This window comes from Dipteris shenzhenensis, chromosome 15 (assembly GCF_047967505.1).
Source record: "Dipteris shenzhenensis isolate YYH24624 ecotype China chromosome 15, Dip_SZ_1.0, whole genome shotgun sequence".
NCBI lineage: Eukaryota > Viridiplantae > Streptophyta > Polypodiopsida > Gleicheniales > Dipteridaceae > Dipteris > Dipteris shenzhenensis.
Genome location: NC_141610.1, coordinates 17,091,260 through 17,113,725, shown reverse-complemented (window position 1 = coordinate 17,113,725; position 22,466 = coordinate 17,091,260). Strand labels below are relative to the sequence as shown.

The 22,466-nt window shown below is 40.9% G+C and overlaps 1 protein-coding gene across 1 annotated transcript; it reads right to left on the bottom strand.

Moving 5' to 3' along the window:
- Window positions 1–1,314: 1,314 nt before the first annotated feature.
- Window positions 1,315–7,260, bottom strand: LOC147893461 (uncharacterized). The gene is made up of 8 exons (XM_087385887.1): window positions 7,131–7,260; window positions 4,361–4,450; window positions 3,817–3,879; window positions 3,601–3,680; window positions 3,289–3,397; window positions 2,966–3,125; window positions 2,650–2,813; window positions 1,315–2,495 (listed from the first exon to the last, which is right to left on the bottom strand). The coding sequence occupies exons 2-8, from the start codon at window positions 4,361–4,363 to the stop codon at window positions 2,112–2,114; spliced, it is 963 nt and encodes a 320-aa protein (XP_087242013.1). The 5' UTR covers window positions 4,364–4,450; window positions 7,131–7,260; the 3' UTR covers window positions 1,315–2,111.
- Between the last annotated feature and the right edge of the window lie 15,206 nt (window positions 7,261–22,466).

Here is a 22,466-nt window from a genome sequence, read left to right as displayed (position 1 = left end):
AAGGTTCCTAACACTTGCAACTGACCTAGCGCATCACCAAACATCCTAGCTTGAAAAATCTCTTTTACATCATCGTTATTGTTCCAAAAATGCATGTAAATAACATGATTGCATTGATAAACCCAAAAAATCACAAATGAATCAGATAACTATACCTCTAATAATACATATAATACCTACAATAATAATCCTTATGTCAATACAAATCCATGTACCAACAAATTTTAAAGAATACTCGATGGTACACGTAATAATACCAACAGGATAATTCAATGTGCTTTGTTTTGACATGAAATAATGGGTTCTTTGCTAGTTGAATGTGGTCATACTATTGATAAAGCATTGTAGGACTAGTTAAAGTCTACTAAACCAAACTACTTTAGATGCAACATTGGTTGATCCTTTGGATTCTACTTTTGTTGATAATAAGGCCAACGTTAATTGCTTACAGTTTCGAATCCAAGAATGAATTATATTCACTAGTAAATCTTTTGTTATGCACACACTCCTCCAATTGGCATCGGTCTGCCCATGTAAGTTGAAAGCAATGAACTTGTCATAAAGCAATTCAAGATTCCATATACCTTTCAAGTATTTGAGGACTCTTTCGAATTTTGCATGATTTGATTGAGAACACCAATTGAGTAAGAGATCTAACTTGGATAGTCAAATAGATCAAGCTTTCATTAATCTATCTATTCTAATGTAGCAAGAAAATTATCACGAGTTGACAATTTGATGTTGCATTTCATAAGAGTTAGGAGTGGCTTGCTTGCAACCATGTAGACAAAACTATAGATCATATTTACCATATAATTAGCAAATGCCATGATTGCCTAAAATGCATCTTTTGCAATCCTTAATACATGATCTATCGTGGTACTGAGTCCACATGTTAGCATGGAAGCTCACACAATCTCTCTCTCTCTCTCTCTCTCTCTCTCTCTCTCTCATTTAAAATACCGAACCATGTTTGACTATGAAAATGCTTCACTCCCAAATAAAATGCAATGGACTTGTTGTTGCTCTAATACTGACAAGATTAAAAGAATAACGCATTTATATTGATTTGTAAGTAGTCAATCTTAACACATACGTTTTACAGACTCTAGCCAAGGGGTCCTAGCCCTTGACAAGAACTGTTTGCCTCATCAGACCACTCTCACCAAATGGGAACACAACACACGTCTTAGAGCCCTTTTAAAAACGAAAGACGTCGGATGGGAACAACATAGAGCCCTTTTAAAGACGAAAGGCATCCAAAGAATCTATGTTGGCAACCTTCAAAAAGGTCCTCTAAAACAGGGTCTCTCACTCAGCTGCAAATTAACCCTTGCATTGGGGTGGCCTTTTAGTATCAGAGGATGGAACAGCCATCTTGCAGGAGCCTCCAAAGTTTTAGACACCCAGACTCCACCGTCCATCAGGTCCTAATCTAGCTCTTTTAGTGTTCAACCTTCACTTCCCACACAAGATTGGCCGACTTCATGATACAAATGCAGCGCCAAGTGCTCTCTCTCTCTCTCTCTCTCTCTCTCTCTCTCTCTCCTGTGCCATGCAATTTTAGCCAGTTTCAGCAAGTCTTCCCCTGTGTACTCGTGCTAGATGCATTTCCCCACACACTCAGTTGCTGTAAGAAAAGACTTTATTCTACATTTCAGTGTCTACTCTTTAAGTGATAGCTTGTCTCTCCTCCATTCAGCTCTCCACATTCTGTCATTTGCCAGCCCAGGGATGTAACGATGTGGGAGGCAAATGCAGAATCGGCCCACATACACTATAGAAAGCCTATTGGTCACAAATTCTTGGTGGGACCCATGTCTCTCCATACCAACTAAGAGTACCTTTGACAATGTGCCCACCTTCAGAATAGCGGAAAGAGTAAAGACACAACAAACGCTTCATAGACTCACAATTTTTATTTTCAGAGGTGACATGTCTCTCGTGGCAGATTTTTCATCCACCACCCTTTTTTTTCCTGGGGCTGTCCTCTACTTGATCGAGTCATCAGTATTTTCTTAACGATGGACACCCACTTTCTTGAGAGAGACATCATGACTAGTGGTAGCATACATGGATGAAAAATCTTAGAGCAAATTGTGTTGCAACCATCACATTTGCCTCGGCTTTACAATCATGGACCTCTCTGCTGTGTGCATGATCGTGCCTGCAAACACATTAGACATGGAGGAAGACTTGACCTTGCCAGAAACACACCTCTGCACAGCAGCTGCATCTATCCTTCTTTTCTTCCCAACCAACTGCATTTCATCCATATCAGCGGCAGATGCAAGTTTTTTTTTTTTGGGAGAACTAGAGAAAATCGACGACGCCCTTATGGCTGCTCGCTTTTGTCTTCTATTAATTTCAAATTTATGAGCAAATTTTGCTTTAGAGGCCTCCTCTGCGTCTTCCTTTGTGGGTGGAAGAAGTCTTATTCCAAGTCCTAGCTTTTTGGAGTGTGTTGCTTCCTCAGCCACGCGCTGTTTTTGAGCCTATTTAAAGAACACCATAAATTAGCAGTCAGGAGTAACTCTCATTTACAAGACTCTAGTAATCAAAGGGATCATCTTGTGAAGCTTACATTGTCAAAGTAATATTCCCTCTGCATAACTAGTATACCCATACAGAATAACTCTGCGGTCTTACCCGTAACTGAGCTCTGAGGGACCTATTTAAGGCATAGTCCTTCTCATGTTTAACATCTGATACCCGTTGCATTCGCACTAGTAAAGGTTCTGTTTCTTTAGCCTTCTGTGCATCTTCTCCCAAATGTTCTAAGCGATAGAAAGGGTCAGCCAACTTACCCCTGTCTTCAAAAGTCAAAAGAACGTGAATGTCAGGCTATTGCTAAGTCAACCACAAATGGTTGCCCCTTCAAAGAGTAAGACCGCCCTTGGCAATCTACAATCATCCATAAGCAGTAAGCTTTAGACCAGTGTCCTGCATCTAAATGACAATTTACCCTCTTCAGAAGGAAGTACGAGTGTTTCAGCATCTTCCTCATGAAAAACTTCAGTTTTACGCTCTGCTCCACTGATGATGACATATTCGCAATTCTGAGGATCAGTTTGAATCACAATAACTTGCTTGCAACACACTGCCTTCATCGTGAAACTCCATATCTACATCCAGAAAGATAAACATTATCTCCAAATTTACTCCTTGCACAAGAAACAAAACCTGCAAGTACAAGCCTTTGGAACACATTATGTGAGTTGTCATTAAATATAGTACAATGTATAATAATAATTTCCAACTTGCTTTATCGAGTATAATAATAATTACCTTTGTCGAGTAGTAATTTCCAACTTGCTTCTTCTCTGCATTGAAACGCACTCCTTTTGCAATCATCGAGTGGCAGCCACCACACCAGATATTGAACGGCATTTCAAACCTATCAGTTCAAATTTCAAATTTTGAATTTATAAGCACTGCTGTTGTAAGTTGAAAATTAAGCTGTTTTGATATACTGCATTTATCCTACATTTAAAGGTGGAGAAGGGAACAAATCTTACACAGAATCCAGACTGTTTGAATTTTCAGACTGATTTTATTTCAGTATTGAGAAGAAGGGAAAGCACTTTTAATTGGTCTCACCTTATGATCAAGATACCTTGGTCCAGTTTCCTGGCTCTCTCTCTTAAGGCATGTTGTCCATGAAATTTGTTTAAAGAACCCTATCAACAGTTACACATTGTTGCAGTAAATAAATGTGGCCAAACTCAATCAGATAGATCAAGCTCAACTGCATCCCTTTTTTGAGGCAAGAGATTGCATGATTGCAACAGCCCATAAACATAAACAAAAATGCACCTGATCTGGAGTCCATTCTGGAGGATAATAAAAGTTATCAGCTCTGGCAGCAGCAAGAGAGGACTACAAAAGCCCACCACAAATGTCCAAGTCAGCCTTCAGGAGATCTCATGACAAGCATTTTGTTTGTGTATTTTGCATGCATGTGTGTGTGTTCATGCAATCTTACAAGCTCCACTAAAATTGGCATGCAAGCAATAACGACAATAAGGGCCAAAGGGGGAAACCATGTCATTAAACTCCAAAACAAAGCCATGGTTCCTTCGTGCATACAGCTCTCATATTACCGCTCAAACCCAATTGTCTTCTGAGAAGAACACCACCCACTCCTCCCCACCAGACACAAAAAAGAAAAGAAGCGAGAATTTGATAGTTTCCATACACATACCATCAATAAAGAAATGACTTTTGCATAGAAGATAGAATTTCAAATGACTATATAATGCCACACAGCAACCCTAAGAGAAAAAGTGCAATCCTGCCTTTGTATCCTAGAACCACTAGAAAATTCTTCACATCAGCTTAAACCAAAGAACAGACTAACCATTTTGAAAGTCTTATTCTTGCAATGAAACTGATTTCTTGCACCCTAGTTTCGTGATTGATATTGACTTGGTAACCCCTTCAAAGTTCCCTGCACATGAAAGAACATGTTGAAAAACCAAACGATCGAACATGTTGACAAACCAAACTCCAGGACAGCTTAACAGAAAACAAACAAAAGCAGTTTCTTTACACTAGATCACAAGTGCCGCGATAACCCTGCAGGTGAAAGTAAACGTTGAAAAAACAAAAGATCAAGGACAACTTAACAGGAAACCAAAGAAAAACAAATAGTCAAGAACTTGGAATTTGAGCCATAAACATCTCCATCCACAACATCGGCTACATGCTATGGCTTCATGCCCAAAGTAAAGATCACAAGAATAGATATGATTGAGGCATTTGTTACTTTAGTACAAGTAAACAAAGCAAATGGGAGAGGGAGGCAGAGGGGAAGGACCAACTTATTGGTTGGCCATGAGGAGGCACACAGATCTGGGGCTCTCCAGCACCATAGAAGGGCCCCCATTGGGGGGTCCTAGCAGTCATTCGAATGATCTTCACCTAGGAGAAGAACACAAGTAGCCCTCTTGGAGCAGCATTCAGTCCTAACTTCTTTTCCTTTTGGAGGACATTGAAGGCCATTGTTGGGCCACACATCTGAAGGATGGCGAACAGCAAGGACAACAGGTGAAGCCCTCAGTTGTATCATCATATGTACATACATTTGACCACCTGTCTACTGAACTGCCTCCATGTCAGCCGCCTCCATCAACAGCATCATTCCGCAAAGTCTATGCCACCAACATCATCAACCAACAAGCAAAGGCTCCAAATGCCTTTGCTATGAGAGCTCCCTCTCTATCTGTCCGAAAGGCTTTCACTCTCCACCTGAACAAACATTGTGTCCAAAGCATCCAATTGAATTCAGCATCAATGAGAGAACATTCCCTGGTTCTTTTTATTCCTGTTACCTGCTATTGCAATAAACCAGGTACCTCTCTGAAGTACCCACCAGATCAGCATTACCAGAATCTCTGAGCTCTTCATCAGTCGGTGTTGCCAATGCCACACATTTTGCCTCAGAGTTGCGTTCCACACACTCATCCTCCTTTGTGAAGATGGCCTCCTCGGTGCAATATGAGTGAGCATATCTTGATCTCTCGGCAAACACAGCTAATGGCACAGAATTGTTTGTAATGAAGCCATGTACTTACCCCCAGTTGGGCTTCCTAATCGAGTCGAAGCCTTACTGCAAATGTGAAACACTTGAGCTGCAGCCTCTGTTATCATGGACTCAGGAACTGGTGGATTTTGCCTGCTTCCAACATCATCAGTACTAGCCATTCTCCTCCCTTCTCATTTTCTGCCTCTTTAAAAACAGCTCTTGAGCTTTTCATCGGACTGGCCATTGTCCTTGGCATGATAAGAAATTTGGGACCCGTTGTTGGCCAGGAAAAGGACTCATGGACTCTCGCTGTCCTTCACCTTCAGAGAGGAATATGGATCCTCTAACCCCTGTTCCATATCGAACATGAGCAACACAACACCCTGATCAATAAATCCAATCTCGGGGTTCGGAAAGCTCCTCCTTCAATAAATTAGCTGCCCTTGAACTCCTTTCTTGAACTCCTTTCTTTGATGCACCTTCTTCTTTTGCAATCCCAAATCAAATGTCCAGCCTGATCATAGTAGTAGCAGTTCTTCTTGCTCTCACTCAATGAGTTCCCGAATCTTGTTCTTTGGCTTACTTGCCACAGATTGGCCACTCTTGCCAGCCGTATCCAGCCTCTAGGCCTAATCTAAATCATGCCTCCTCAGCCCTCCTCGCTGGCCAAGCATATAGCTTTATAACCAGCCCATGTGGCTGATCCATATGCTGCATGAAAAAGTTTTCCTTCCTCTTGGATCCTGCCATGTGACACAAATATAATGTGCCCACATAACAGCCTCTCTCACCCATATCCTATGCAAGAGTCCTGCCCCCTTGTCATCTTCATATGCATCCGCACAGGTCCCAATTATTCCCGCATCCTGGAGGTTTGCTGGCAACACTTTACACTATAGGCCGAACGTACATTGTTAAAAGCTCCATAAAGGGCCGACTGTAGATTGCAACGGGCTGCTTTTAAGGTTGTGATCTTGTTTTCTTGACAGTACATGCACTCATCGGCACTTCTCTTCTCTATTAAATTCTAAAAAAGCATGTGCACCTGCCATGGTTGTCCAAAATCACTGTCAATTGCCACGTGCAAAGTCTTATGTATTGGCCGTTAGCACCTGAAAGAGAGCTGAATAGTGCTCAACAAAGCTGACCTGGATACACGGAGAAGCTCTTGAAGATATCCATCATTACTCCCCAACAAGCTCTCTTTCGTTTCTGTGAGTTTATCTGCTACCTCCTTTTCTTGCATTCTATGATATGGCTCCTTTCTAATCAAATCCAAATTCTGTTCATAAATTTGCTTCTTAGCTCAGCCATGGCTTTGTACGTGCACCGTAAAGGAATGATGGTAACAGCAGGTCGGCACAGGGAGACTTCAACTATCAATGGGTACAATAGGGATCAGACTTTCTTGCTGTTGCGGACAAGTTAGTAATGTAAATTGTTATGTAAAACGTTCGATGCTTCAACCAAACGATCAGCACCGACAACTACGTCGCTTACACGGATACCAATTTTACGATAACCTGTTTCCGATTAGACATGAATGTCAAAACAATTTAGAAATCAGATGCACAAACACAAGATCAAAGCCATCGGAAATCACCTCCTTGATTTCAGCATTCAGGAAACACTGATATGCTCAACTACTCATGGTCCAAAAGTACTGTCGGTCCACGAAAGAGCAAAAGAAGGAGGCACTAAATTAATCGAATAAATTAACGAAGGGCACCATATACCTTCTCCTTGGGCAAACTCGAATTAATTATCTCCCTATTCGCAGCTATGCTCCCTACCAATTAATTAGCTAGTTTTGATTCATTAGAGGATTAATTAAGCTATGTTTATCGAAGGCTTAATTTATTTTTGCTTTGATTAGCTTCTCTATGCCTTAATTTATTGCATATATGATTAGCTTATGTTTCTCTATGCCTTAATTTATAGTGTATTCTATGCCTTAATTTATAGTGTATTCTATGCCTTAATTTATTGCATATATAATTAGCTTATGTTTCTCTATGCCTTAATTTATAGTATATTCTATGCCTTAATTTATTGCATATACTATATTCAAGGGCGCTTTCCCAAATTGAATATACTATATTCAATTTATGTTTCCTCTTCTCACGTGTGAGCCTCTATCTGTGTTGCATTCACAGCTGGGTCAACTTTGAAAGACTCTCCCTCTTCCTTTTTTGCCTTATCCATTAGGCTCCCCATGTCAACTGACAACTTAGCCAACAATTGCATTTTGAATTTTGGTACCAGATTAAGAAGCTGGTCTAATGTGATATTAATCTTAGCCTTGAGCAGGTTGTGAAACAATTCTTCTTCTATGGTGATTTGCAAGAAGAGGTCTATATGGAGCAGCCACCAGGTTATGTTCATGCTGTTCATCCTAAGTTTGTTTGCAGGTTGAAGAAAGCCTTGTATGGCTTGTAGGAAGCACCCAAAGCATGGTTTGACAAGATAGCACAGTATCTTGTCACTATTGGCTTTCAGATTTCCAAGGCTGATTTCTCACTTTATGTGAGAAAAACAAAGAGAGGCATTATGTTGCTTGTCATTAATGTTGATGATTTGATCATCATGGGTGATAGTGATGAAGATATCCTTCATGTGAAAATGCTATTGAAGCAAAAGTTTGAGATGAAGGATTTGGGAGAGCTGCGTTACTTCTTGGGCATTGAGGTGATTAGATCCACAAGTGGGATATGGCTCTTGCAGAGGCAGTATGGATTGGACATGCTGTCCAAATATGGGATGACAGGCTGTAAGCCTATTTCAGTTCCTTTGGAGCAGAATGTGAAGTTGAGCACAGATGCAGGTGAGCTTCTGGAAGACCCTACTATGTATAGACGCATAGTAGGAAGTTTGATTTATATGACTATTACCAGGGCAGATTTAAGCTATGCTGTTGGTTTGGTAAGTCAGTTTATGCAAGTTCTAAGGAAACCACATTTGGATACGGCTAGACACATACTGAGGTATGTGAAGTCCACATTGTAGTATGGACTATTTTATGAGACTGGCATTCAGATACAGTTGCATGGATACACTGATGCTGATTGGGTTGGTAGTATTTTTGATAGATGATCTACAAGTGGATATATGTTCTCTTTTGGGAGTGCTGCAGTCACTTGGAGCAGTAAGAAATAGCCTACAATTGCCTTGTCGAGCATAGAGGCTGAGTACAGGGGTGCATCAATGGCTGCATGTGAGGTAGCTTGGTTGCATAAGCTACTTTATGATATGCATCAGTCTATAGATGGGCCAGTTGTCATTTATTGTGACAATATAAGCAATATACACTTGGCAAATAACCCAATCTATCATGCTAGAACAAAGCACATTGAGGTGCATTATCACTATGTGCAGGAGAAGGTTCTAGAAGATTTTATTGATCTAGTTTATGTCAGCACAGAGGATTAGGTAGCTGACATATTCACGAAGGCATTGGGCACAGAGAAGCTGTGCAAGTTTAGAGACCTGCTTGGTGTGCAGGAATTGGGATTGAGCTCGAGGGGGAGTGTTAAGATATCGAGCTCCACTCATGATATGCTAGGGTAACCATTGTGCATTTATGTCACCGACTTGTTAGCTGCAGATGCAATTGGTACACTACCCATGAATAATAGCTTGATGACAGCTATCTTTATGTACTCTAGTTAGTGGCTCAGTTAGTATGCCACCTTAGTTAGCTGAGTTTGGTTTGAGACCCACATATAGGATTCACCTATTATTTTGTACTGAGAGTTCTTTTGGATTTCACAGCTAAGAAGAGGAAAACTATTTTCAGCCTCCACCTTTGTGTATATTCCCCCATTGTGTATGTGAGAAAGCTACAAGTGAGGCTCCTTCCTTCTCTCCCACTCTCTTCACAAGTATAACACTTTGAGTCCTCTTTTGGCATCTCTAGTCTTTAGGTCCAGCAAGGTGCTGCTAAAATTATGGTATGTGGGCAACTAGATCTTCATGATGACAAGCTTTTCATTCATTAAAGATCTTCTGACTTCCATTATCAAACATGAATGAAAGTTAAGATGATATGGGTTTGAAAAGAATTGTCACAATTATTCTTGGATAATCTCCTCTATCCCGATTGGGATATGGTAGAAGGTAATCAAAAGGAGATCACTTTAGATGTGTAGTTTCCGAAGAAACACTAGTCGCAGGGTATCCAATTTTGTATGGGAGTTGTTTCATGAGGTATGCATATACAAGTGTTGGAAGAATGACCACAATACTTGGATTGCATTATATTGTGTTGCAAAAGCAACAACAAAGGTATAGATTTGTATGCTGTATAGTGCTATCGAGAGCCTTGAAGTTACAGAATTGGACTGTGAAGCACATTCAAGAGTATCGTACTATAACATTCGATGAGATTGACTTTTTCTTTACTTTGGATGAGAAGAAGGTGAGAGGATAGCTTGAAGCTAAGTCACTGTAGTAGCTATGTCGTCATACAATCATTGGAATCTTCCATGTGAAATTGTTGTACACACTTTGATTGAATATGTATGTGGACGTGTTTTTGCACATTACATTACTAAGTGTTCAAGCTTCCGTCATTATTTTGTAAATATTCATCTTGTGACGTTAAATATCATGCATTTTTCCATATGTTTATCTCATGTTTATATACTATCTTTGTTTAATGTTTTGATGACTTTATAAAAGGTGGTATTTATAAGGTGGGCCTTTATAAGCTACAAAACCATCATCATTATTTTCACTTCCTTGCTATCTTCCCTCTCATCCTCACACTACTCATGGCCACCCCATACCTTGTCTTCCACCACTTCATGCCTTCAACTCCCTACACGAGTAGGGAGGATGAGCTCTATGAGATTTTTGATCACCAACTCGATATAGAGCAGACAATCCAAAAGCACCGTCACATTTTCAATGATCTGATCCAGTTCATAGAAAACATAGGATGAAGAGGTATTGCAAAGACGTGTCCAACAATCATTTTCTACAACTATTAAACACAAAACTAAAAGAGCTACATTTGCCAAACCATGGCAAATGGTACTTGTCATGGCAGATGGCTTACTGCATTGTTTTACTTGAGATGGAGGACCCCGAGCTTCCACAATTTGTTCAAGAAGCGCCAACACCATTATCTCTTAAAGAAGTTCCTAATGTTAAAGAGACAATGGATGTTAGCAATGAGGAGAGATTGGCCATCCAATTGTATGAAGAATCAACTCAACAACAAACACAAATCGTGGCAAGTGTCGAAAAGAGAGGAGGAGACTCAGGTGGAGACATCGGCTAGGAAGAGATGGTTGTCTACCAATAGTAGACCGAAGGGGAGGAAGAGAGGGTGGAGCCATAGACAGATTGGATATGGTTGTGTATCAATACCAACCACCTCCAAAAAATGATTTAAAAATTGAAGAAGCTCTACTAATATCAAGGATCGAGAACAAGGGGACCTTGTATTGGATGAAATCATGTTTTAGTCTCTACCCATTATTGTGCTCGATGACAAAGAGTACATTTTTAAACGGGTGTGATTTTTTGGTGAGCTTTTTGTCACGAGCTTTTTTTCAATTTTCATTAATATTGCGAGCTTTTCATTCACCTGAGAGAGAGAGAGGGGGGGGGGTTCATGGAGTGGGGTGGGTTGAAAGTTTGGGTTATGGTTGCAGCTAAGAGGAGAGAGGGGGGGAGGGGAGATAAAGGAAAGGGGGAGGGACGGGTGCATGGGTAAGGTGGCATGGAGAAGGGAGGGGAGGGGAGTTGGAACATATATTCATTATCATAGTGGAGAACGTAGAGGGGGAACTTATAAGGTATGCAAAGAGAAGTGCAAGGAGGAGAGAGAGGATGAGGAATGTGAAAGTTATGTTCATCTACTAAATGCAAAGGGGAAGGGAGAGCATGTGGGAAATTTGTTCATTTTTAAAGTGTATAATTTGACAAGTTTGACCTCATATTTGGATTCCTCGTCGAATTCCGGTCATTTTGAGTACCAACATGACCATATTCCGATAAAAATTGAAAAAATGGTGTTTTTTGTCATTTTGGCCTGTTTTGGGCCTATTTTGAGTCTGCGCTAGGTTGGGGCTGTTTTGGATTAAAAGAATAAAACCCACATTCTTGATGCTAAATTGAAGGGAGAATCCATCCTTGTTGTATCTGCTTCTGCCATTGGCAACGTAATGAAAAAGCATCTTTCAACGTACTTAGTGTTTGCATCCGAAAAGAAGTCAATAGAAGAGGAGTCTCATTTTTCTAAGCTGAAAAACAGCGGACAGATTTTATTTTTCAGTTTAGGGAATGTTTTTCAGACTCCCTTCCACAAGAGTTGCCCCCTGAAAAGCCAGAAGAGCGCAGACTCAAAATAGGCCCAAAACAGGCCAAAATGACAAAAAACACCATTTTTTCAATTTTTATCGGAATATGGTCATGTTGGTACTCAAAATGACCGGAATTCGACGAGGAATCCAAATATGAGGTCAAAAGTTTCAAATTTTACACTTTTAAAATGAACATATCTCCCATAGTTCCTCCCTCCTACTTTGAATATGGACATATCTTCCATAATTTTTTGCCTCCTACTGCCACTCACATCCATCCCCCCCTTGTGCATAGTATACACTCTTCCACCCCTCCCACATGCTATGAAAATGAACATATCCTATATCCTCTCCCCCTCCTTCTAACCTCCCCATCTTTCTTATAACAAAAACACATATGGATTTCTAAAAAAAGCTCGCAAAAAAAAGGAAATGGTAAAAAAGCTCACATTAAAAAGCTCGCCAAAAGATTTTCCCCTTTTTAAACATGATATACAATTTCTAACAAGGTTTTGTGAAGATGAAATATTGTCTACAATATACTATTGGGAATCCAGCATTGACCTAGATGTTATAGATGAGACAACCACACAACCCAGATTTGACAAGGATGCAATCCTTGTGGGGTGCAACCTTTGAGACTTGGGAAGAGATGATGCATGCATAACAAAGCTTTGTTAGAGAGGAAGAATTTCAATAAGCCCAAGCTATAGTGTTGGAGAGGAAGCGAGCTTCAAAAAGAGCTCAGGGGAATCATATAGAGAGGCTCCCTTGTCTATAAGACCTTCAATAATTGCTCAGACAAAGATTCCATTGACCTTCATAGGAAAGTTCTCGAGAAAGCAGATGCAAAGAGCGCTGATACGTAAAAGGAGATGTATTATTTTATTATAAATTTTGTAATGAACATGTTTTGTTGGATTTTAGAAGCTACAATTGAGGTGGACAACTTTTGAATGCAGAATGGAGGCACAAGGCAACGTTTTGGAATGTATAGGGGAGGCACAAGGCAACATTTTTGAAAGGATGCCTCCCTTGCCCACTACATGGGTCTTTCCAAAGGCACGCAATCGTGTTCATGCATGCTGTGTAGTTGTTGATTCATGTGCCATGGGTCTTTTCCAAAGGCACACAATTGTGTTCATGCATGTTGTGTAGTCTCAACAGTGACTCATGGGTCATGGGAATATTGAAGGAATGCCATGGAGCCTCCACTCCAAGCTACTCCTTGTGAGAGCAATGCAAAGCATGAGCCATCTGCAAGTGTCACTCAAGCGGCTCCCAGATTATTGCAATGTGTTTCCATGAGAGAAAGAGGGAAAGGGGAGGAGAGGAGGAGAATGAATGGGGATGGAGTGGTAAAAAGAAAGGCACTATAAAGGAAACAAGAGAACACCCAAAAACACTCTTGGAAGAGAAGAGGGAGCTTGTATTCCAAACTTGTGAATACTACAATGAAGACCAAAGTCAACCACTTGGCCCTTTATCCATGTGACCTTTTGAAGGGAGGGCCAATCCTAATCTCTTTATACCACTCTCCCTTCTCATTCTTTTACCATCCTCTTGGACCCATGTAGCTCCAAGGCACAATCCTAGCTGTATGAACTTGCCACTATCCATCAAATGACAACACGAACCACTGGTGGCATATTGTTAACCAATCAGTTAACGTGACCCCTTGCCTACTCATCTCAATCCAATCCTCTAGATCATGCAAATTTCATGGCTATTGGAGTATTGCCAATGAAGAACATGCGAAGTAGTCTTTCTTGTGCACTGGGCTAAATCTTCTTTTGCTGCATAGTAGTAGTAGAGGGATGTAGTGAATCCTTATAATGGAATTGTTGCTAGAAGTATGGATGAGTGAGCATTTGGAACAGGCACCTTAGGGTTTGAGTGAGCCAATTGAGTACTTGTGACTATTCAAAGAAGGAGGAAGAAAAAGAAAAAGAAATATCAAAGGGGTAAGTTATTAGGAAGAAGGTGTTAGTAGGGTTGATGTAAGATCCTAGTGGTGTTAGTGTTAGCAGGGTAAGTATAGGGTATTCTTGTTCTTCTCCTTTAGTACCATATTAGATTTGAGTGGAACTTTTATTGGATTCTCATCAAACTATGTCTTTGACCTGCCATGCTTGTAAGTCCAAAGCTTTGCATGACATTTTTCCTTGCTTCTCTACTTTGAATTTCTTTCAAAATCCATTTTTTGGATTATATTTCATTGAGGGCTTTGTTTGAGTCATCAAATTGAGAGGAGTCTAATAATACACCATACAAACCCCTAAAATGAGGACTATGGCTAAAGAGGTTGATTGCATTTAGGGTTCTAGGAAAGTCCTCTAGGTTAAAAGTGATATGACATTGGAAGGCTCAAATGGTTAAGTGGGTACTAGGGTTAAAAGCACAAAAAGAAGAAGAATAAGGATAAATAAAAAGTAAAAAGAGGAGGGAGAGTTAGAGTTAGCTAATCAGGGGTGGGTTTAGTAAATGAAAGTGAAAACAAATCTTTGAGGATCATAAGAAACTTAATCCAAACCCCTTTTTTTGTCATCAGAGTCACCCTAAAATCAAACTTCTCCTATAGAGATGTTGGCATAGGATCACTTGTTGTTCTATATGTGGAGGAGTGCCTTGGGATACCGAGGTTTAATGTGTCTTTGACTAGCCCCAGATCTTTGCTAGTGAAGAGCTTCTTCCATGGTAGTAACATGTTGTGAAGGGCTCCAGCATCTTTTGGTCTAGCAAATTCTTATGGATGTACTACATTTATAGGGGTAGGTCTACTGCTTTGGAGTGGATTGAGTGTTGTACTAAAGGAGTGGGTTTGTATTTCTTCATGGGAGAACTTATGAAGGCCTTGACTAACATTGTCTTGTCCTTTGTGGAGTTTCCAGTAGGTTCTTAGGAGTAGGTTCTTGTGTAGCTACTACCGGCGGTGAATGCTTCATTGTTGGTGTTGTAAACTCAAACCTTTCAGATATCTCTTCTTATTTTTGTGGCTCTAGAGGGGTGAAGCTAGCCATGATACAAGCATGAGAAGGTGGGTTTCCATGTTGATGATGCTTAGGGATCCACATTGGCATTGTAAGATCCTTGAGCTTATAGTAGTCCTTCCTGATCCCATCCTTCTGGTGCCTTTGTCAATTACATCCTCGAGCCTGTTCAACTTTCATTGTCTCACCGTTATAAAGTGATGTATGCCTTTGGAGAAAATGTGAATAGGACCATAGTGTCTCAGAGATGTTCTATTTTTGTTGAGCCCAAGTTGCTTCTGAGAAAGTTTCCAATGAAAATAATTCATCATTCTCATTGGAAGGTTCTTGTGTGACTTCCATTGTGTCTAGCATGGTTGGTGTAATGACATGTAGCTGTCACAAAGCTTGATGCCAAATTTTGTACTAAGGAAGGTTCTTGTGTAGCTCTGAAAGTAGATTCCCTTCTTTTCATGATAGGTTCTTGTGTTATTGTCTCTTTTTTGGAGACAGGTTCTTGTGTAACTTCCATTTTCCTTGAAGATGATGCAATGAATTCAAAGGCATTTTGGTAGACTAGTGGTCGAGTAGGTTCTTTTGTTACTGTCTTTTTCTTTGAGATAGGTTCTTGTGTAACTACTCGATGGGAGGTAGAGGATGATCTTTGTGTGTGATCCTCTTGTAGTGGTGCTTTTCCCTTGTCCTTGTGAGTAGGCTCTTGTGGTTATACCTTTTTCAAGGTAGGTTCTTGTGGTTCTTCTCTCTAATCTTTGCCTTGATTTTTCATAATCAATAGGCCCAAAGTTGTTATTTGCCTCTCATTTAGGATGAAGATTTTGGAGGCTTGGGTCTCCATTCCTTCTTTTGCTCTTTATTTAGCACCTTGTCATTGTGCTACTTGAAGATGATGGAGGTACTCTTGTTGCACTAGGTACCTTGGGTACCCAAATATAAGTGTTTCCAAGGTATTATCATTGGGCCTCTAGTAGTCTTATGGGAACCCAATGGTATTGTACCTTCCTTTTTGGATGCCGTCATTTGGTCCTTTGTTGTCGAGGTTTGTTGTTTACATAATGGGGTGGCTTTTGATGTCGAGGTTTTGCTGGAAGCCAATTATATGATTCATTTTCAAAGTACCCTTGGTCTTGTAGTAGATCATGTTGGATCCACACTTGTTTGGTTGCTCTTCTTCTTCATTTTTTTTGTTAGTGAGCTTCTTGCCCAGGTTGAGAGAAGTGGAAGTGGATGTTGATGCCTCAATGTTGGGCTCGTTGGTAGCTCTTAGCACATCTTGTTGGGTTATCTCATCAACAAATAACCCTTTGTACTATCTTGCATCATATCTTTTACCAAGAATGGCAGCTTTCGTTAAGGTACCTGTAGAAGTTACAAAAAACTTGTAAGGCACAACACAATTGTCCAAGGAAACATTCAATGTTAAAGAACCAATAACCTTAATAGAGGTACCTTCTTTGGATTGAATTTCAAAATCACATACTTAAAGGTGTACCTGAGGTTGTGGCTTGCTCACCAATCTACCATGGCTTGTATTTGGCATGTTGCACTTGCTGATGTCATCTCTACCCATAGTTGAGATGGAGACATGTGTATCTCATTAGGAACAATAATATTATCAATTGCAAGTTCAACTTGATTAAGTAGTACCATTCCTATGGTGTAAAGAGGTGTAATGGAGTTAAGTTGTCCATCATCAGGGTGCATCGTTTGAGTGCCCTCAGTAGTTGGTAGATCTATTACCACAAGTGTATGCATCCAATTAAGTGAGTCTTCTAGTTTTGGTGAAGGAGCACACCAAGGTTCATCAAGACTCTTCTCATTGTCCTCTTTCTCATATTTTTTAACCATCTTTACCTACACAGATCTATTGTTGGTATCCAATTCAACTACAAATAGATTTTTGGACATACGGTGAGCCTTCCATGTTTGGAGATCAACCCTCACAACTTGCTGATCTTTCCTTAGATAAATGTTGCTGGAGTGCCAATCATGGATCAATCTTGCCATATGCAAGAAAGTCCTCCCTAGTATAGCCTCATACCTAGGGTTGTTTTGGAAATCCATTACAACAAGGAACACCCAATATGTGAAACCAAAGTTTTTTATTTTAATGTCCTTTACTCCTACGGGACGAGCCATGTCGTGCCTCCATCAGCTAATTTAACTATCAAGGAGGTATTCTCTCGATTAGGACTCCCCCACTTTTCCCAACATTGTTTAGTGATGATTCTAATGTTGAGATATCGAGCTCCATTCGTGATATGCAAGGGTGACCATTGTGCATTTATGTCACCGACTTGTTAGATGCATATGTGGTTGGTACACCACCCATGAATAATAGTTGGATGACAGCTATCTTTATGTACTCTAGTTAGTGGCTCAATTAGTATGCCACCTAGGTTAGCTCAGTTTTGTTTGAGACCCACATATAGGGTTCACCTATTCTTTTTGTACTAAGAGAGAGTTCTTTGGCTTTCACAACTAAGAAGAGGAAAATTGTTTTTAGCCTCCACCTTTGTGTGTATTCCCCCATTGTGTATGTGAGAAAGCTGCAAGTGAGACTCCTTAGTTCTCTCCCACTCTCTTCACATGGTGTCAGAGCTTGGTTCGTGGTAAGGAGCTCAAGAAAGCAAACCAAGTTCACGGTGTCTTGGTAAGAGGATCAGTGTTGCTTTCCTTTTTTGAGTTTGGGAGCAAATCTCTACAGGTAGCACAGCCGGAGAATGCATGAGTGCACTATCTCATATTGGGACGCCCTTCACGGTGTGGCTATTTCGGGGCCCATTTTGGTGGCAAAAGTTTTTCGCATGCACTCAGAAAAGTGCCTTGTTTTTTGTTGTGCGACCATTCTTCCGTAGGTCGGTGGAAAGTTGCCACAAAAATTGCATCGTATGCATGTGCATAGAGATATTGGGAGTGACAGAATCATTTTTATTTCCTGTTGATGCAAAATCGTCACTAGGAAGTGACTATGTGGACAAATACCACTTTTTTCAGTTTTTCAAATTTACCCTTATGAGGCAGAAGTTGAGTTTTTTGCAGTGACAGAATATTTTTACAGTGTTCTGTAATGGCGTCTGATGCTCTTTCACAGATAGTTACTGAAAAGCTTGACAAGAACAACTTCCAAGCATGGAAGTTTAGAATGACGAATTTCATAAAGGGAAAAGGCTATTGGGAGTTCGTTATTGGAGTTGAACAAGAACCAGTTATTCCTAATGTTCCCAATAAATAGGAGTTGCAGGCATTTAAAGGCTGGCACGAGAGAGCCAGAAAAGTTATGTACTGGCCGTCTATTAGTATTTCAGATTCTGTGATTGTGCAAATTTAGGATGCAAGCATGCCGAAGGAGGCTTGGGATACTTCGACAAAAATGTATAGCACAAATACGCAAGCCAGGAAAATGCAGCTCAAGTAGGAGTTGCATAATGTGCTAAGAGAAAATATGAGCATCAATGACTACCACATGAAGCTGAAGAAGATTTCAGATGCACTTGCTTCCATTGGGTCGCTAGTGGAAGATGATGATTTAGTTTCTGTGACTTGAATGGTCTAGGAAAGGATTATGCACAATTCCGAACATCCATTGTAGTTCGTAAAAAATTTCCTAATTTTGAGGAGTTAATTGCTCTTCTAATTTCTGAAGAACAGAGAAATGAACAGAGAAATGGTGGTGCATCTTCTTTAGGAGGAACTTCAAAAGAAACTATCTTCTACTCAAATGCTGGAAGAGGTAGAGGCTGAGGTAGAGCAGGCCGCCGATCTGGAGGCCGTGGTAGAAATTAGAATATGTAGCAAATTCAAGAAAACCAGTCCTATGGAGGAGGACGTGGTAGCTTTAGAGGCAAGGGGAGCCAAAGAGGTTGTGGTGGATGGCAGAGAGGCCAAAATGCAAATAGCAATGTTCAATGCTACTGCTGTGTTAAAATGGGTCATATGGCTAAAGACTGCTACAAAAAGCAGAATGACATCATGAATGGAAAATTGCAGCAAGGCAATTATGCATCCTCTAGTAGATAGGGTGACGACAGAAATGAGCATTTGTTTATGGTGCAGCACATGACCAATTCTGTGACAAGTGCAGAAGAAAGCAATGATGTGTGGTATGTTGACTCAGGTGCATCAAACCACATGACAGTTCATGCAAAATGGATGCAAGATATATGCCACAAATAATTACTTAATTACGTCAAGAGATAAGAAACTTACATGCACCATACATCCAGATGATAACTCTCACTCGCGCTCGTTTATTGTCTCTCCATCACGTTCAGCTTTACGTAGAGCCAGTTGTAGCCAATCAAGTGACATGTGAGTAGGGAGAAGAGCCAGATCCCGTGGATATGGTTGTGATTGCCTCTACATTACTCTGAATCTCGTCCTTGCATTTATTCTTTCTGCTTTGGCCACTTCATATCTCTCAATCCACTTCTACATCTCAGGGCTATTGAGGATACAAAACTTATTGAATTTCTCCATTTGCTCTTCGCTCATCTTTCTTTCAATCCCTTTTCCTTGGGGAACCTCACCAACGATGTGATCATCATCCTTGTTGTGCCAAGCTTGCGGCATATCGGGATCCGTGGATGCAAGAAACTCTATGATATATACTAATGACTCTTGCACAAGCCATCCCTCTACCATGCTTGCTTCCAGTCTTGTTCTTTGTCTTACAAATCCCTTTAAAGTTTTCATAAACTGCTCAAGAAAAAACATCCATCGACTATGAACGGTACCTGCTATAGCCACCTCATCAACTATGTGCACAAGCAAGTGGACTTGAGTTGTCATAATGCTCGAGGGAAAGTGCTTCTCAAGCAAGCATACGGCTCCGATGGATTCCACCCTAGCCTTCTCGATGCTCGATATAGAGATCTCTTTTTGAGATATCCACCTATTTCACATGTCCATGCATATGTAAGATATTTGAGATATCCACCTATTTCACATGTCCATGAAGAAAATACATAATGCAATTTGATAGTAAGCATACCTCACAATACCACAGATCTTGAATATAGCATTTCTAACATCTTCTTATAAGCACCCTTTCATTGTAATTGGGAGGATGAACTAACAAAGCAACAATGAGGTCATGTCAACAATATAACATAATAATAATTACATTAACGCATCACGATTATCAGTACACTAATTCTACTTAGAATACCTGTAAGACCTTGTGCCAATCATGGGACTTGAGCCCACTATGCTTATTATCCTTTGAAAATGCTCCTTTCAAGCAATGCATGTACCCTGTCGGTGTTTGAAAAGAAGCAATGTCTGCCTTGACCGCTGCCTCCTCCCTCATAGAGAGGATCCACGTTGCTCTCGGGAGGATAACTTTTCCCGAAGCATGCACTTGGGGCCACAAACGAGACATCCTATTCATAGCACACAAGTCTTCTCGCACTCCTCTCGAGTCCTTGGAACCAACCAAGTGTGCCCAAACAGTAGCCCCCACATTCTTGAAGATATGCATGGGATCCAAGAGATGATTGATTTGTAACTAACCCCAATAAGGAAGCTCGTGAAAGATCAATAGCCTCTTCATACCAGGAGGAGGTTCCTCTCCATTCGCCCTCCAAGCTTGAATCCAGTCACTTGCCTTCAAATATGATGGTGGTGGATCAAGCTGACCTCTACGTGCGAGATGGTCGAGCGGAAGGTATCGAGCATGACCTTCATAAACATTTTTCCTCATATGTTTGGAGTACGGTGGGCGTACTGTCCAGCCGTCCCCTTGTGCCCCTTCGACCGCGGGGTCATCACCTACGCATGCCTCTCGTGAGGGAAGGAAGAGTAGGAAGGGCGGCTCATGTTGTGCTGACTCGGGAGATGTAGACGAGTCAGCACACTCACATTCCTATAGGTCTCCACTTGTTCTGGAGACACAGTATCAGTCAGGTCCATTTTGCTCTCCTACTCCCATTGCTACTCCTCACTCCGGAAGCGCTCGCCCAGCTTCCACTCCTTCTGACTCTGCTACCGTCAGTCCTCCTTACTCATTAGGGGATCTCTCCTATCAAATCACAGCAGCCGGAGAGATAATAGAAGATAGAAAGGACAAAGAAGTGATGGCCACCATGAGGAGGTTGATGAGTCGTCACTTCAAGAGCGGCATTGCTACCGATTGGCGGTATCAAGATGGCCAAAAGGAGCAGGCGGTCATCGATGAGTTAAAATGAAGATACCCTAACCTGCCAAATTGGGAGTTTAATGATGATTATATGCGAGAGCGCATGGGTTTAGTCTTAAAGCATCGTAGATCAACCTTGCGTACTTCCATCACAAAGGGGTTGGCTAAACCCAGCTGGGCGGACAAAGCTGATTGGAAGTTCTTCAAGAAACAAAATAGGGACTATCCCGAATTGTTCGAGGGTCAGAGGAGGGCTGCGAAGAGACAGTTGGACGTCGTAGGTACTTCGCACTTTAGTCCAGGCAGACGGTTGGCATTCGAGACAACCGTGGTAAGTCTACTTCTTCTCATTTAATGTATTGTTCTATTTGTTTTGCTACATATTACATGCACTTTAGCTAACTCTAACTCTCGTAAATTGGATCCACAGCAAGCTACGATGGGTCGTCTTCCTATAGATGCAGAGACGCAACGCGCATTTCAGATAGGAACAAAGCCGTGGTTTATTGAGCAAGAGGCAATGGGAGCGACGGTCGATTGGGCTGAGGTGGCTGCTCGCACGGTATAAGTTTACTCCTACTTGTAATCTCACTTTTTAAATTGTTTTATTCTTTAAGTTCCAATCTAATTTTCGATTTATATGGTTCACTCTTAGGGTCAAAGCTCAAGTGTCCCATCATCGAAGACGAGCGATCAACAGGACCAAGAATCAGACGCACGTGACGAGGATGAGGGAGAAGACCCAGCTGGCGAGGACCAAGGAATAGGCCAACAAGACGAGGATGATTCGGATTCGGATGAGTAGAAGTGGTAGTAGTGGTAGTAGCATTTTCTTCGCCTTGTATGTCATTTTGTATATCTGCTCGTTTGAGCAATTTTGTATCGCCCTTTCGAAAGGGTAATTTTATTATAAACAATGTTGTATATGTTCGACATGTATATGCTTTTGTTGCTCATCATTTCATAAGAGCGATTTTGTATCACCCTTTTCGCAAGGAAAATTTTGTTATAAAAAAACTTTGTTTTGTAATTATTATAAAAAAAAGGATTAGTGGGGCTAAACAGGGCCATAGCAAGCCCTGTTTAGCCCCACTAACTCTTTTTTTTTAGTTCTGTTAAACGTCGCTATATAGCGACGTTTACCAGTGTCGATATATAGCGACGATTAACAATGTCGCTATATAGCGACGTTTGTCATCGTCGCTATATAGCAATGATTTATAGCGACGGTTCTTTTGACTTTTATAGCGACGTTTGCGCCCGTGAAAAAAAAATTAATGTAAAAAGCGTCGGTATTTTTGTCGGAAAATGGCCTATGCCTTGTAGTGAATCCCAAGTCTTTAGGTAAACATAGACACCGGTCCTTCGTGCCTACCTCTAACATGTACTATTCCATCTAATATCACAAATTTAGAGCATATTCCACATTTTTGAGGTGCCCTATGTTCAGTCCATGCTCATAGAGCCTAACGCGTAACGTTATATGCTGCGCCATGTGTCAG

What these genes read in the sequence shown, in the direction of transcription:
- LOC147893461 (XM_087385887.1), bottom strand. An exon ending in GAAATTACTACTCGACAAAG is followed by an intron (nt 3,126 to 3,288) that starts GTAATTATTATT and finishes TTCTGGATGTAG; the next exon opens with ATATGGAGTTTCACGATGAA. An exon ending in CGTACTTCCTTCTGAAGAGG is followed by an intron (nt 2,814 to 2,965) that starts GTAAATTGTCAT and finishes TGACTTTTGAAG; the next exon opens with ACAGGGGTAAGTTGGCTGAC.